The sequence below is a fragment of the Ursus maritimus genome, unplaced genomic scaffold, assembly GCF_017311325.1.
Source record: "Ursus maritimus isolate PB19 unplaced genomic scaffold, ASM1731132v1 scaffold_33, whole genome shotgun sequence".
Classification (NCBI taxonomy): Eukaryota; Metazoa; Chordata; class Mammalia; order Carnivora; family Ursidae; genus Ursus; species Ursus maritimus.
Genome location: NW_024425897.1, coordinates 4,142,842 through 4,160,425, shown reverse-complemented (window position 1 = coordinate 4,160,425; position 17,584 = coordinate 4,142,842). Strand labels below are relative to the sequence as shown.

Below are 17,584 nucleotides of genomic sequence, written 5' to 3'. Positions count from 1 at the left end.
ACTGCCTTTGCAGTATCCCATAGGTTTTGGACCAATGTGTTTTCATTCTCATTGGTTTCCATGTATTCTGAATGACAGCCATGCTGGATACGGTATCCTTGGCTGCATGTTCTTCTTATTTAGTACTCTGAATAGGTCTTGCCAGCCATTTCTGGCTTGCAAGGTCTCTATGGACAGGTCTGACATTCTTCTGATGTTCCTCCGTCTGTACGTAAGAAATCTCTTCCCCCTCGCCGCTTTCAAGATTGTTTCCTTGGATCTAAGATTTGCAAATTGTACTATTATAGGTCGTGAGGGCCTGGGTGTGTTCTCACTGATCTTGGGACGGGTCTCTCTGCCTCATGGACATGAATGCTTGTTTCCTTCCCCAAATTAGGGAAGTTCACAGCTACGATTTGCTCAGATATATCTTCGAGAGCTCTCTCTTTCTCCACCCCCTCAGGGATCCCAATAATTCTGATATTGGAATGTTTCGTCAAGTCACTAATTTCCCTCAGCTTAGTTTCTTAAATTGGATTCGTTTTTCCTATGACACCTCGTTTTCCTTCTTTTCTATCTTCTTATCCTCAAACTCACTAAGTTGTCTTCTGCCTCATTTACCCTGGTAGTCAGAGCATCCAGTTTAGATCGCATTTCATTCATAGCCTTTTTAAGGTCTGCCAGATTAGATCTCATTTCAGCCCTTAGAGATTCTATATTTTCGTTAGTATTTTCCTCAAGCCTAGATATCATCTTGATAATTGTTACTCTGACGTCCATTTCTGACACCTTGGTTATATCCATATCCATTAGTTCTGTGGCAGAGGCTACAGTCTCTGTTTCTTTCCTTTGTTGGGTGTTCCTTCTCTTTGTCATTCTGATGGGGTGTGGTTGCTGGAATGTACAGAGTCCAAATTATTGACTAGGACCCAAGCAAGATGGACCTGTTTTATAGGGACCTTAGGGATGTGGGCTTCTTGTTCTTCCAGCCTGCCTTCTGGGGGAGGGTCCTGCCACACTGATACTCCGGCAACCCTGTTTGGGCAGAGTTGCCCTACCCCCAGTGGAGGGGGATGGGTTCATTGAGAACCATTTTTGGGGGGCTTTTGTTCTCTGGTGGCTTTCTGTGTCTCTTCTGAGAGTCAGAGCCGAAGTGACCGTATCCAGACTTCTGTCTCAGAACAGAGAGATCGCAGTCTACTCTTCACTGAGCTCTCTAGGCCACACTGACTGCATTTCTGTCTGTGCTGCTAAAAACCCGAAGCGTCCTGGTTTGTGAACCCCACAGCCGCTCTCCCAGTCCTCGCTCCCAGGGCCGGGCATTTCTCTGCCCTTCTTGCTTCTAATCCACCAGCCGCTCCTGGTTTGCGCACACGCTCCCGAGCTACAGGTTTCAGTGTAGTGTGGTGACCTAAAGACCTTTCCCCACTGCTACCAGTCTGCGTGTCTGTGCCCTGTCCCCAGCGCGGGAGATTTTTGCCTTCCTGGTGCATGTTCATGGAGGCTCTCTCCCCCTTCCATTTATCTTCCGATATCTGCCCTCAGACTCTCGGTTCCCCACTTCAGACCTCGAGACCAACCCCCAGAGATGTTCTGTGTGTAGGGATCCAGATATATCTTCTTACATCTCAGGCTGATTTAGTGGGTGTTCAGAATGTTCTGGTAGATAACCAGCTCGATTCAGGGGACCAGTTGAAATAGGGTCCGCTACTCCACCATCTTTCCTTTCCCCAGTTAAAAAAAGAATGAATTGGCTAGGATCTTGTTGAGAATTTTGGCATCCATATTCATCAGGGATATTGGTCTGTAATTCTCCTTTTTGATGGGGTCTTTGCCTGGTTTTGGGATCAAGGGAATGCTGGCCTCATAGAATGAGTTTGGAAGTTTTCCTTCCATTTTTATTTTTTGAAACAGCTTCAGGAGAACAGGTATTATTTCTTTGAATGTTTGGTAGAATTCCCCTGGGAATGGACTCATGTTTTTTGGGAAATTTTGATCACTGCTTCAATTTCATTACTGGTTATTGGTCTATTCAGATTTTCAGTTTCTTCCTCTTCTAGTCTTGGTTGTTTATAGATTTCGAGGAAGGCATCCATTTCTTCCAGGGGGCTTAATTTACTGGCATATAGTTGTTGAAAACAATTTCTAATGATTGTTTCTATTTCCTTGGTGTTAGTTGTGATCTCTCCCCTTTCATTCATAATTTTATTAATTCAGGTCCTTTCTGTTTGCTTTTGGATAAGTCTGGCCAGTGGTTTATCGATCTTATTAGTTCTTTCAAAGAACCAGCTTCTAGTTTCGTTGATCTACTCTACTGTATTTCTGGTTTCTGTTTCATTGATTTCTGCTCAAATCTTCATTATTTCTCTTTTGCTTGGCTTAGGCTTTATTTATTGTCCTTTCTCCAGTTCTTTACGGTGTAAAGTTACCTTTTGTATTTGGGATTTTTCTTTTTTCTTTTTTTTTGAGTGAGGCTTCCCCCTTAGGACTGCCTTTATAGTATCCCATAGGTTTTGGACCGATGTATTTTCATTTTCATTGGTTTTCATGAATTGTTTAAGTTCTTCAGTTTCCTGGTTGACCCAAACATTCTTAAGCAGGATGGTCTGAGTTCAAAGCATTGTGGTCTGAGAATATGCAGGGAATAATCTCAGTCTTTTGGTATTAGTTGAGACCTGATTTGTGATCCATTTTGTGGTCTATTCTGGAGAAAGTTCCACGTGCATTCGAGAGGAATGAGTATTCTGTTGTTTTAGGGTGGAATGTTCTTTTTTTTTTTTAAAGATTTTTTATTTTATTATTTGACAGAGATAGAGACAGCCAGCAAGAGAGGGAACACAAGCAGGGGGAGTGGGAGAGGAAGAAGCAGGCTCATAGTGGGGGAGCCTGATGTGGGGCTCGATCCCATAACGCCGGGATCACGCCCTGAGCCGAAGGCAGACGCTTAACCGCTGTGCCACCCAGGCGCCCCTAGGGTGGAATGTTCTGTATGTATCTATGAGGTCCATCTTGTCCAGTGTGTCATTCAAAACACTTATTTTTTTGTTGATTTTCTTCTTAGATGATCTGTTTGTTTCTGAGAGTGGAGTGTTGAGGTCTCCTGCTGTTAAAAGTATTATTATTACCAATATGTTTATTTTGGTTTACAGTTGGCTTATGTAATTGGCTGCTCCCATGTTGGAGGCGTAGATATTTACAATTGTTAGGTCTTCTTTTTGGGTAGACCCTTTAAGAATGATATAGTGTTCTTCTGTATCTCTTCCTACAGTCTTTACCTTAAAATCGAAATTGTCTGATACGAGGTCACATATTCTTTCAGTTTCTGCCGTTCTTGGAAGCCTCTTGTCTCTCCATGCATTCTGAGTGACAGCCTTGCTGGATAAAGTATCCTTGGCTGCATGTTCTTCTCGTTTGATACCCTGAATATGTCTTGCCAGGTCTCTGTGGACAGGTCTGACGTTATTCTGATGTTCCTCCCTCTGTATGTAAGAAATCTCATCCCCCTCGCCACTTTCAGGATTGTTTCCTTGGATCTAAGATTTGCGAATTATACTATTATGTGTCAGGGCATCTGTCTGTTCTCATTGATCTTGGGAGGTTCCTCTCTGCCTCTTGGACGTGCATGCTTGTTTCCTTCCCCAGATGAGGGAAGTTCTCAGCTACGATTTGCTCAGATATATCTTCGAGACCTCTCTCTGTCTCCACCTCCTCAAGGATCCCAATAATTCTGACATTGGAACGTTTCATTGCGTCATTTATCTCTCTCAGTCTAATCCCTTGGGGTTTAATCTGTTTTTTCCCATGCCTCCTTGGGTTCCTTCTTTTCTATCATCTTATCTTCTAGCTCACTAATTTGTTGTTCTTCCTTGTTCACCCTGGCATTCAGAGTATCCTTTTGGACTGCATTTCATTGATAGCATTTATAAGTTCGGCCTGATTAGATCTCATTTCTGACCTTAGAGATTCTATATGGTCGCTGATATTTTTCTCAAGCCAAGATATCACCTTGATAGTTGTTACTCTGAAGTCAGAAATATCTGACATCGTGTTTATATCCATATCCATTAGGTTTGTGGCAGAGGCCACAGTCTCTGTTTCTTTCCTTTGTTGGGAGTTCCTTCTCTTAGTCATTCTGTTGAGGGGTGGTTGAGGGAATGTACAGAGTCCAAAGTATTAACCGTGACCCAAATAAGATGCACCTGTTTTATAGGGACCTTATGGTTGTCAGCCTCTTGTTCTTCCAGCCTGTCTTCTGGGGGAGGGGACTGCCACATGTTATTCAGGCAACCCTGTTTGGGCAGAGTTGCCCTGCCCTTTGTTGGGTGGGCCGGGCTGGTCAGTGAAAACCATTTTTGGGGGGCTTTTGGTCTCTGGCGGCTTTCCCTGGTTGGTTTCCCTGTCTCTTCCGAGAGTCAGAGCCGAAGTGACTAAAGTCTTTTCCCTGCTGCTACCGGTCTGCGAGTCTATGCCCTGTCCCCAGCATGGGATGCTTTTGTGCTCTGGTGTTATATCACCTTCCCTTTGCCAGCATATGGTGGTCCTCCCCCTTCTGTTTATTTTCTGATACCTGTGCACAGAATCTCAGAATCTACGACTCCCAGCTTCATACCTCGAGACCGTCAGAGATATTCTGTTTGTAGAGATCGAGATATATATTTTTACATCTCAGGCAGATTTCATGGGTGTTCAGAATGGTTTGGAAGCTATCCAGCCAAATTCAGGGGACCGGTTAAAATAGAGTCCCCTACTTCTCTGCCATCTTTTTCCTCATCCCCAAGCCATTGTTTCCTGATAAGATACCCATTTGCATGATAAATGTTTCTCCATCCCCTCACTTTTTTTTGTTTTTTTTTTTTTTAATATCTGTTCATTTATTTTACAGAGAGAAAGACAGAGAGATAGGATGGGTGGCCAGGAGGGGCAGTGGGAGAGAATCCCAAGCAGGTTCCATGCTGAGTGTGGAGCCTGATGTGGGTCTTGATCCCAGGACCCTGGGATCATGACCTGAGCCGAAACCAAGAGTCAGACGCTCAACAGACAATGCCACCCAGGTTCCCCTCCATTCCCTCACTGTCAGTCTGTAGGTGTTCTTAGGTCTAAAATGAATTTCTTGTATGTGGCATATAGATGAGTCTGGTTTTTTTTCATTTCATCACCCTATGTCTTTTGATTGGAATCTTTAGTCCATTTCCATTCAAAGTAGTTATTGATAGATATGTATTTATTGCCGTTTTATTCCTTGTTTTGTGGTTGTTTCTGGAGATTTTCCCTGATCCTTTCTTCTCTTTCTTTCATGGTTTGCTGGTTTTCTTTAATGATATATTTGGATTTCTTTCTCTTTATTCCTTGCATATTAGTGGTTTTTGATTTGTGGTTACTATTTGGTGTGTATATAACATCTGCATACAGCAGGCTATATTAATTTGATGGTTGTTTACGTTTTAACCCATTCTTTACTCCTCTCCTCCCCAAGTTTTAGGTATATTCTGTCCTGTTTCATATCCTTTTATTTTATGAATTCATTGACTGAGTTTTTACAGAAACATTCATTTTTACTGCTTTGGTGTTTCCTACTTTCATACTGTCATTTTCATCTTCCCTTTCCACTCAGAGTCCCCTTTAATATTTCTTGTAGGTCTGGTTTAGTGGTCACGGACTCCTTTAGCTTTTTGTCTGGGAAACTCTAATCTCTCCTTCTATTCTTAATGATAGCCTTGCTGGATAGATTATTCTTAGCTGCCCGTTCTGTACTTTTCCCGTTCTGTACTTTTAGTATGTCGTTCCACTCCCTTCTGGCTTGCAAAGTTTCTATTGAAGAATCTCCTGCTAGCCTTCTGGGTTTTCCCTTATAAGTTAATGACTTCTTTTTTCTTGCTGCTTTTAATATTTTTTCTTTATTACCGTATTTTGCAAATTTAATTAAGCATGTCTTGGTGTCGATCTGCTTTTGTTGATTTTGATGGGGGTTCTCTGTGCCTCCTGGATCTGCATATCTGCTTCCTTCCCCAGAGTAGGGAAGTTTTCATCTGTTAATGTCTTGAAATAAATTATCTGACCCATTTTCCTCTCCTTCCGGGACTCCTATAATATGATTGTTATTACGTTTGATGGGGTCACTGTTTCCCTAAGTTTATTCTTGTTTTACGTATTTTTTTTCCCTCTCTTTTGTTCAGCTTGATTATTTTCCATTACTGTCTTCTGGGTCATTAATGTGTTCCTCTGCTTCTTTCAGCCTGCTGTTCATTCTATCAAGCATGCTTCTCATTTCGTTTTTTTAAGCCCTTTATCTCTTTGTTATTCCTTATCTGTGTTAATGGTCTCACTGATGCTCTCCATTCTTTTCTCAAGTCAAGTGAGTGTCCTTATGATCATTGCTTTAAATTCTCCATCAGTGACTGGTGTTTATGCTGAGGAGTCACAAAGGGAAATGGTGCTAGCCAGTTCCTTTATTCTTTTTTTTTTTTAAAGATTTTATTTATTTATTTGACAGAGATAGAGACAGCCAGCGAGAGAGGGAACACAAGCAGGGGGAGTGGGAGAGGAAGAAGCAGGCTCACAGCAGAAGAGCCTGATGTGGGGCTCGATCCCATAATGCCGGGATCACGCCCTGAGCCGAAGGCAGATGCTTAACCGCTGTGCCACCCAGGCGCCCCTAGCCAGTTCCTTTATTCTTGGGGGGGTCTCTGATGGCTGTGTCTCTGAGGCACGCTCCAAGATGAGCAGTAACCTTCCCACTGTGTGCCCCGGGTGCTCTTCAGATTGCTGTTTCCATGTTATATGTCTGCGGGCTGTTTGCCCTGCCTTTTCTCCCATAGCAACCCCAGTGTCCTCTGAGGTCTCCCAGAGCCAAGCACACTGACCAGGCTTTAAGCTCCACTGGTTGCAAGAACTCACGAAATTCAGGCCCTCTTGCTTTCCAAGCCAAATGCTATGAGGATTTGTTTTCCCCATATGCTCCCCTGTGTGTTGGTCTGTTTCTCCCCCTTCTCAGCGACTGCAGCTCCCTCCCCACCAGAGTGCCCACCATCTCTTTCCCAAACCATGTATCTGCATTTCCTATCTTCTTCAGTGTTGCCTCTTCTCTACCTTTAGTTGTAGAGTTTGTTTTACCAGTCTTCAGATCGATTTCTGGGGTATTTAGGATGATTTAGTAGTTATTTTTTTGAATTCATGGAATGAGGTGGGCCTTTGGGCCTCTTACTCCACCACCATCTTCCCCCAGGATTTTGAGTTTTTCATTTGTATTATTTTTAATTTCTGTTCATGCTCCTGATGGCTGATATATCACCATAATGTTTAATATTTAGCTCTTTTGATAATAACTTCCTTCAACTTTGTGTTACAACAGAAAAAGTCTTTCACTGGGAGTCAGGGAGATGCAAGTGTTTGCTGCTAAGTGGTTCTTGCAGGTGATTAAATAAATGGTACAGTTTTGTCCAACTGTAAATATTCTATGATTATCATCAAAGTTGACTATCTATAATAGCTACTTTGTTAAGGAGAGGATCCCCTTCTCCCATTTTTTTTTCATATTTCAAAACTATGTGTAGTTTATATTCCTGAAATAATACTTAAGGATTATTTTCTTAATTATTTTATTTTAGTGACTTAATGTTCTTAATTCTGAATTATAAGTTTCATCTAATTTCCTAACTAGGAATTTCACTTGCTTCCCTAGCCATACCCAGCAAACGAGAATTCCAGACTTGCCTCCGAGAAGGTGGATGACTACGAACACGCAGCAGAATACATGAAGAGCAGTCACGTGAGGTTGCCTTTGGTAAGTTTCATGTGTAGCATGTTTTCTAGAAAATGAAAAAAAAGCTTATGTTATGTGGAAACTTATGAAATCATTTCATCGGTTTACAAATCAGATACATGTTAGTCTGTTTCCCCTTTTTAGAACCATAGACTAGAAGATCAAATGTTTTAATAGCGAGAATGGAATGCAATAAGGATGGGGAGAAAGTTACAAGCGTGGTTGGAGAGTTCCTTGCTATATCATTATATCTTAACCTAGGCACTCCTGACTTAACTGTGTTCCATAGATAAAATTCACGGGCTCAACGTACATGGAGAAAAATTACATTTCCATTTTCACTGACTTCCTTGTGGAAGTTCACACTTCCTTTAATTAAGAATGCAGTGGTACCACAATGGTATTAGATATAGCTGTGACTTTGTTATCAATAGAAATTACAGATTTGCATAACACATTTCTGCTGACATCTTAGACTATCATTTACATTCATCACTTCTTCAAAATTACATTAGTTACTCTATCTTGTTAGTGCATGTGCAAAGCAGCATATAGATGACTGTATCAACATGTTTTTTAGTATTTGGTAAGTATTTTAAACATAATTTATTTCCTTTGAGTGATAACAGATTCTGTGATTCCTTTGTAAAAACACAAAAATCTTATTCCCTCCTATAATGCTATTGGATGTTTCAAGATAGGCTTTTTTATTTTTCCAATTTCCAAGTTAAAAATATAAGATAGATGCTTTTTCCAATTACACACATGTACAGATACACTCTTTACACAATTCACCCTTTGGTTGAGAATCAGTGGTTTAGAGAATTAGGCAGAAGGGCAAAATTCAGAGCATGACATTAAAGTCTCATTGATTGCTTTTACGTATGTAGGTCACAATAGTATTAACAATAAATTTTGTGTGTAGTTGACCTTTGAACAGTGTGGGGGTGACTCCTCATGCAGTCAAAAGTAAACATATATAAAATCTTCAGGAAAAAAAAAAACCGGTTAAGCGTCTGCCTTCGGCTCAGGGCATGATCCCGGCGTTATGGGATCGAGCCCCACATCAGGCTCCTCCGCTATGAGCCTGCTTCTTCCTCTCCCACTCCCCCTGCTTGTGTTCCCTCTCTCGCTGTCTGTCTCTGTCTCTGTCGAATAAATAAATAAAATCTTTAAAAAAAAAAAAAGTAAGCATATAACTTTGGACTCCCTGAAAGCTTAATTACTAATAGCCAACTGTTGACCAGAAGAAGTCTTCTGATTACATTATCACTTAATTAATACATATTTTGTATGTTATATGTATTACATACTGTATTCTTACAAAAATGTAAGTTAGAGAAATGTTACTAAGAAAATCATAAGGAAGAGAAAACACATTTACAGTATTGTATTTGTTGAAAAAAATACACATATAAGTATACCTGCACAGTTCAAACCTGGTGTTGTTCAAGGGTCAAGTTATATATATAGTAAAGTAGGGGTATTTGGGCACTTTTGTCCAATATTGAAAAGTATGCATTTATGTATTTCCATATTCAATCTAAAATGTTCTGTTTTGTTTTGTTTGTTTTTACTTTCAGGGAACCTTGAGTAAGTCAGAGTGGGAAGCCACAAGTGAGTATATCATCAGTATAGATTTATTGACATTTTCAAAGATCGTTTCAGAGTGATCGTTAAAATTTGAAAACTTTGGAACTTTTCCGACACGCGTTAGGATGTATGTGTTTATGTTTACGTAGAATCTCTATGTATGTCTAATGCCCTCTTTCTTGCACAGCTATTTAGTGCCAAGAGAAAATATATGCAGAATGTTCCTTAATATAAACTTTCACAAGCATTCTTAAACATTTTCATTGCCTACTCATTACTACATAGCCATCTGTATTTGCTATCTTTACCTCAGATTTCTGTTAGAAATTTTGGCTTATAGAACACTACCATGTATTTTGTTTTTAGCCACTCTGATGTTGACAACAAAGGCATAATTAATAAGTACTACAACATTTAGTGAAGCAGCAAGGAGCAGGATATTTTAGAGGGATGTGTGATTGGAAAGAGCCTGGTACAGAGACGTTCTGAAGTGAGGTGCCTGTCTTTGGAAGAGAAGTCAGAGGCCTGGCAAATCTTGAAGTCCGTGGATGTTGAGGAAGTGAAAGCCCAGATCCTCAGTGTTAAGATGATGATAGTACCCCTATATGGCTGCCCTGAGGACATGAAAGGTAGTTCCCCCTGTTCATTTAAGTGTTTGTTGATTATGTTGAAGGCATAAGTGGTAATCAGACAATCCATTTGATAAGTGTTGAGTATTGACTTTTGTAAAGTTCTGTGAAAGGGCTTTGGGGGATAAAAAAAAAAATAAACAGTTGTAATCTCTACTTTCCAGATGTATACTGTCTAATGGAAGAAACAGACACAAATAAATGCAGTACTAGGCAAACTTTTAAGTGCTGAAGTTTCTATAATGGGGAAAAAAGATGAAGGAGAGCCTAAAGAAAAGTAGTAAAATCTGGAAAATAATAATAGTTGATAAAATTGAGTATTTAACGTGTGCTCAAGCATGACTGGAGACTTTTCATATGTTGTAACTTATTTAATCCTCACAACTTTAGGGGTAGACTACTTTTTCTAATACCTCCTTTTCACAGGTAAGAAAGCACTTTAGTAACTTGTCTGAGGTCACAGAGCTAACCCAGGTGATTCATACTTGTAACCGTGGCCTCATGTGTAAAGGATTGTTCTTAGGACTTGCCGAATTGGAGAGAGAGGAAAAGGAAAGAACACAAATAAAACCAACATGTTGAGCCCATCTGTCTCAGAATATTGCTACCCTTAGTGGAAATGGGATTAGAGGACCAACAGACTGGGAAATGTGTGCCTAAACCTGTACATTTCATTACTTTTCCTAGAGTGGAGTTGGGGTCAGTTATCTTAGATAGCCTTCCAGTCCCAAAGTATGATGTAAGGAAAACAACTTTGGTCACAGGTAGTGATGGTGGTACTACCTGTAGTTTAGAACCTTAGTGTGGGCCTTAGTGATAGCATCCAGATGATGATTTAGATGCCCCCAGACCGTGGAGGGAGATGGGTTAGAGACGTGAAAAGCAATAGGAAAGGAACAGTGGTCACATTGCAGCCAGGATCTAGCATGTCCGGATCAGTGTGTTCTTTGATGAATTACACTATTCTAAATTGGAGGGCTCTGTGGACTGGAGAGTATCTTGCCTGGTGTCAGAATCTAATAAATTCAAGAAGCTATACTTCAAACTCCTACTGGTCTGATCATTAAGCTCCTATTGCCAGAACCTGCTGCTCCTCTAGAAGATTCTTTAAATGTGAAAGGAAAGTAGAGAATTGTTGCTGATTTGCTTCTAGAAGTGGTCCAAGATTTCTTTAAATCCCAATTGATATGCCTGCATGGAAGGCATTTTATATACGTGAGACTTTCAGAATGTTTGAGTTAGAAAGGAAAGAAAGTTAATATATTGCTGATCTGAATTCAAACACTGCATCTTCGTGGTTTTAAATGACCCTAGATTTAGGACAGGTGAGGACTTCTGGGTTGTTTGCAGTAGGTACCGATGTGTTTGGGGTGGGTTTGGCAATTAGACTGCAGAAGGATCGCTTGGAGTGCGGGCCAAACTAAATAATGCTGGCTGCTCCTAAGTCTTGTAGCATACTTGTGAATGTCTTGGACTGCTTTGCTTTCTTGCCTTCTAGAAGAATCAGCCGTGTTGCTATCACCCTGACTGTTCTCTGTCCTTCTATCTACTGCCAACAATGTTTCATTTCTCCTAAAAGAAATTGGGAACTAGTAGGTAAGGAACAGAGAATAGCATTACCAAAGTAGCATTTTGGAAGGACCGGTGTGATACTCCTGGACAGGTTGAGGGAAAAGCTAGAGGATTGGGAGGTTTTTACATGGTCTGCAGTTATCCATGTCTACCCTGTTCAGAAGTTAACTCAGGAAGAGAGGACACCAAGGTAGATGGCCTCCTATCGTGACTTGCTGACTGAATGTCCTGGTGTAGACACTGTACATCCTTGTGATGTTTTGAGGATTTGTCATTTTTTCAGGTGTTTGCTTACCATAAAATCTATTCGTATCTCATTAGAAGATGTAATAGGTTTGAACTTCAGTGATGCAGAACAAGGAACCACAGATGCACTTAGATGTCTTGAGTGAACACATGCCAAAGCGGGAAATCATATTTAAGGGAGAGTATTCTTGGGACTGGAATATCACTGTTGGGGCCGGATAAATATCTAAACATCAATTGTCATGTAGCTTTTGGCACACTTTCCTTATCATTCCCTACAATACAACAATTGGATAATTGGATGAGTTTTAACTTGTACGTTATATGTGTTCCTTATAATTCTTACTAGTTTCCCCCTCCCCGAATAGAAAATCTAGATAACCAATGCCAGAGGTAATCATGGGAGTGCAGTTATCCTACCTGGCCTGCTCCAGATGAAAAGAATTAAACGATTTTTTAGTTTTAATTTTCTTTTCCTTTATACTTTTAAATTTTCTTATCTCCAGCAGTTTTTAGAGATTTTTAGAGCTGTTAAATTGTTTTTCTCAAGAGCTGTAATATCACTGAGTATTACAGTAAGTGGATATGTGTTTTCAGGTAAACAGCTATGACCCCATATCTGCAAAAGTGTGACTCAAAATAATTGAGGACTCTTAGAAATAATGGGATTTTTCCCTTCAGAAGCTTGACAATTTTCACCAAATTACAAACAGGACTGAAATTGTTCTGTTTAGCCAATGGATATGAGAAACCAAACTCTAATTTTTATTATTTTCTTTTTAGGTATTTACTTGGTTTTTGCATTTGAGAAGCAGCAGTGAGCACGTATGCAGTAGCACCAGGACAGCTATGGCCTGTCCTGTACAGGTTTGAATGATCCGTCCTAGATTTGACAACTTTCTGTTTGTTTGTTTTAATTATTCTAAATGTGCAGGATGCTGCCGGAAACTCCAGTGTATAAATTCAACATTTGCTGTCTGTGACAGATGAACTTTTGTGTGTGTATATAAGAATGAGTTGGGACCTTTGTCTTTAAAAATCTATTTTTAAGTAATGTCTAAGAATTCCATTTGCCTCACTATTCCTTAGCACGTAGAAATTACAGTATGACTTGTTAGAGCTACTGAACTCTTTCCACAGTGCTCTGATCTGTTCAATGTTTGTTTACAGTATTAAATTCATTGCAGTTGTAGAATTGATATGGGAGCATACTGGTTTGTGGGGTTTCTGCTTGTTTCTGTAGTTTTGTTACATGGTGTTTTTCAAGATTAAATGGATTGTGTTCTGTACAATCGAATGTGTTCAATATATATTGCTAAAGTCGTAAGTTTAAAACAAAATTTTAGATGGTCATGAAAGTTATTTACCTAGAATTTTAGCCAGTTACTACATTTCAGTATGAATACTAACTACTTTATTTGCTAATATGATCTAATTCTGGAACTGGTTAGAATGTTTTATATGCCAGCATATAAATTGTTTTGGATTTTAGGGGCTTTATCTTAAGAATTTCCTTCCGTAGCAATTAATGTTTCTAGTTATCAAGAATGTAATTAGATTTCCCTTTCTTCATTGAACAAAAATGCCATCGTTGTTTTTCCACGATTTAATGGAAATCCGTTCCACGTGAACCTGTTGTACGTTTTCTTCAGATATACGTATGGAATTGCACAGGAGGATGTGACTAAAGGAAGCCGAAAAGCAGACTTCAGATGAATTCTCTTTGGTGTTAGATTTAGCTTACCGGCACTGTGTGCTCTGTAGGTCCGTTACTCCCCTTCAGCCCCAAGAGAAGCAGTACCTGGTCTTCTATTGCACCATACTTTGTGCAGTAGGAGCCAGCATCCCATCACCACTCAGAATTTGTATTTGCCATTTCAGAACTGTTAACCGTTTTCAGCCCTGGCTTCTTGTTTGACTCCTCTTCAAAACTGACACCTAGGTAAACTGTTGTCCTTACTTTACTGTTTAAAAAACTTGCCAGTGTTTAACAGGTGTAGTGAAAAACTTAACAAAGAACGAAACAGAGCAATTATTGCGTATTCTTCTAAAAATCATTTATTTAATGCATGGATTTAAAATACATTACTTTCTATAACTATCCAGAGTACTTGTTTAAAACGTGAGGTTTCTTAATTTGTTTATATATGTTGATTATTCATGGTGTTTAGAGTAACAGACCTTTTAACGAGAGAACATGGGTCACCTAATTTGTTTCTTGTGCAATTTGTCGATCTCCAAGCTGTTACCAGTTTACAAAAATTAAGTCTTTTTGCCTTAGTGGTGGTTTGCCATAAGTCATTTGGGGAAATAAATAATATTTCTGACCATGGTGGCTGCCATTAGCTAACAAAGGTTTGGTGATGGTGCTGGGAGGTGGGGATGGTGAGCTCTTAGTGTTGCAGGTTCATTTTAATTCTGGGGGAAGTTCCAGAAAGTATTTTGATAGTTTGATAGAGGATGTGGCTGCTTTATTATTTCCTATCATCATTTTCATTTCCTTAGCTAATTTTAAGCAAGTAATAAAACATCTTTAGACTCTTGCCCTTTCCACCCCATGGATGATTTGTGGGAGAGAAGGATCCCCTGAAGAATGGAGTGAATGGTGGTAATACAAAGCAGAAAAGGAAGGTGGAGTCCCCCGGGGCCTTCACTGAAGGGGTAGAAAGGAGTAAAGGAAACCCAAGTGGATTGAGCCAATGTCTTCGCTTGGAGCGAGCAAGCTGTTGTGTGTACAGGAGGCCCATGGAGCCACACCCAGAGGATGCAGAGTTCTGGTGTTCCCCTTGTGTTCGAGCTTTATTTTTCTCTTGGCCGCTTCTGCTCTTCACTCTTCTCCCTGACACCTTCCTGCTGCAGCTAAGTGTCTGGGCAGTGACTCAGGAAGAACTTTTAGGAAGAGGTGGATCCTGGCCATCACCAAGGTAAAAGCTGGGAGGACAGCCCCCCACCACCACACCCATAGTCTGAATGTTTGGGAGTTTTCCATTCAAAACTTGTAACTATTATGAAGGGGGCATGGTTCTTCACTATCAGGTCAGTGATGTGAACTTTGTGGGAGTGATTACAGGCACTCCAGTTTGTCCTCCGAGGATGAAAGTGAAATGAAGATCAAGCCAGCCATTTGTGGAGAGGACACAACCTGCAGATTGGGAGGATTGGTCTGGTAACATGCCTGGATTGTGGTATAACAAAGAATGCTCAAGTTGAATTCTTTGGGCCTAGAATACACTAAAGGATAGTCACTGTGTAGCCATCATGTTCAGGGAGACAAAGTGGCTATTTCCAGGGGGAGGTGTCCTAACCTGCACACTGCAGCTGTCTGTGGGTAATGACTGCTCTTCCAGTGCCCACTGAGCCTCTGGTTCCAGTGTGACTTCCCAAAGAAATTTGCCTTCAGGGAGAGAAAGCATTGATTAGAGACTTTGACTTCTATTAACTAATGTGCGTCATGACTGAAAGGTAGATTACCAGTACAGAGTTTCCTAGCCTACCCTGTCTCTGAATTTGAAAATTGAGGAAATGTGATTGCTACCTAAATTCATGTTAGTAGCATTAATAGGGCATCAGAGGTGTGCCAAGTGATGGGGTTTGGGGCAGTGTGCAGTGTTGGTCAGCAGTGGAGAGGTAGAAAAGGGATTGTCAGCTATCAGAGGTCCAGATCTCCAGTCACATTAGCTCTTGTGGGGATGTGTTCTTCAGCCTGTCTTAGCTTATCGATATTATATTATTTTGTTAAGTCTTCAAGTATCTTAGTGAAGATGTGGTTTCTTGTGTAGGTCTGCCAGTGTGAATATTCTAGCTACTGAATATTTTTCATTGTTGATAAACGACTTTGTGTTGCCTACTTCAGGCTTTGTATGTATTGTGAGCCAGTTACTGCCAAGGTCTCTGGGTCTTCAAAGTAAGGCCAGATCCAGGGACCAGGGCCCTATAATAATTGTATCAAAATGCCTGTGGTATTTACTGGCCCTTTGGTCAAATAGGAAGCATAGGTATATGATGTCACCACCTCCCTAGATGCTGTTATGTCAAGTACTACGTAACTGGTAAGTTTCTTCATTTCTCACCCTCTCACAGAGCAACGTTCCTGATTGCTTGAAGGCTGTCAGTGCAGTGGCTCTTACACTTATCTATTTAGTGATGCATGTGACTTGGCTGGGGGACAGCCACCCCTCCTCCCCTTCTCAATTTCTCCTCTCTCCCATGTAATCCTGAAACATGGGTGCCTACTCCTCACTGCAATACTAAGCAAGTGTGGGACACCCAAGAGTGCCCTCCTCAGTTTGGGGAGACTTTTGGGTTAGCCCCAAAGCCCTCTGCTCCCTAAATTTATCCTGGGCCATGCTTCCTTGGGGACAGCATACCTTGGATAAAGCCAGGTTGACAACATTTATTAAGCTCCTTCCTTAGGTCAGTTACTTTTCTAAATCTTTTTATTTTGATCCTTAGAACTATATGAGCTAAGCACTGTTATCCCTGTTTTAATAATGGAACTGAGGCACAGAGAGAGTACAAAGTTGCCCAAGCAGGGCCAAGATTTGAATACCCATATCCCTCAAGTCAGGCCTGCAATCCAATCTCATGTTATACAGCTCAAAGGGTATTATATCCAGATGACTTCTCTCCCATTCACTACCCACAACTTCAAATGTTAACTGGTTGGTGCTCCAACCTTTTGGTTCAAACTTTTGATACTTATTTTGAGGCACCTGCATAGCTCATTTGTTTAAGTGCCTGCCTTTGGCTCAGGTCATGGTCCTGGAGTCCTGGGATTGAGACCCCTGTTGGGCTCTGTGCTCAGACCCCCAACCCCCCATCCTGCTTGTGTGCATGCATGCTCTCTCTCTCAAATAAAATCTTACACACACACACACACAAACCTTTGGTACTTACTTAAGTGTCCCCTGAGAGGAGCATTTATCCTGCGTGAGAGACTTTGGGGCAGAAAGAGCAGAAGGGCATTTGAGTGTACTTAGGGCCCGAGGGTAAAAAGTGAGTAATCAACAGGCAGGAGGGCAAAGATAGACTTGAACTTCACATTTTCATATACCTGCTCCTTTAGCAAACAGTCCTGTAGCAAATCTAGTTTAGTCTGCATCTTAGGGGGTGGGTGATAGTTCTTTTCCCACTCTCACCATATGGACATAGCAACACGTGGGAGCACAAGTGTGAGTATAGCCAAAGGGAGGGGGAAGGAGAAGGAATCATTTCTTCAGTCTGAGTTGATTACCCAGACAGAGGCAAATCATTTTGTTTTAACCTTTAATACACAGGTCTTTGGTTTTTAACAAGTGGAACACAAATACAATCATCACTTCAATCAGCAAACTATTACCACCACCCTAGAAGCCCCTCTCATGTTCCCTTCCAGTTACTACCTCCCCAAGAGTAACCACTGACTTCTAAGAACATAGATTAGTTTTGTCGGTTTTTGGACATGATACAAATGGAATCAAATAGTATGTATTCTCTTGTATTTGGCTCGTTTGCTGTACATTATGTTTGTAGGATTTTTGTTGCATGTATTTGTACGTGGTTCCTTCTCATGGCTGTATAGTATTCCTTTGCATAAATAAACCATATATTTATCACATGGATGTTTTGTTCATTCCCAGTTTGGGAACTATTATTAACAGTACTGCCTCAAATACTCCAGTACATGAATTTTGGTACACATAGGTATTCATTTCTGCCTAGCAATGGAATTGCACAGTCACAGTATGTACATACGTTCAGCTTTCCTGGATACTGCCAGTTTTCCAAAGTTCCAATTGCCCTACCCTCAGTAGTGTCTTGTCTTTTT

General features: G+C 40.7%; 1 protein-coding gene across 1 annotated transcript in view; it reads left to right on the top strand.

Moving 5' to 3' along the window:
• The window catches only part of RNMT (RNA guanine-7 methyltransferase), a 40,935-nt gene extending 23,561 nt beyond the window's left edge, over window positions 1–17,374 (top strand). The window contains exons 9-11 of the mRNA XM_008709986.2: window positions 7,658–7,759; window positions 9,322–9,355; window positions 12,562–17,374. Coding sequence (XP_008708208.1) covers window positions 7,658–7,759; window positions 9,322–9,355; window positions 12,562–12,599 — 174 coding nt within the window. The 3' untranslated portion in view covers window positions 12,600–17,374. The remainder of the gene's footprint in view (window positions 1–7,657; window positions 7,760–9,321; window positions 9,356–12,561) is intronic.
• Window positions 17,375–17,584: the final 210 nt, after the last annotated feature.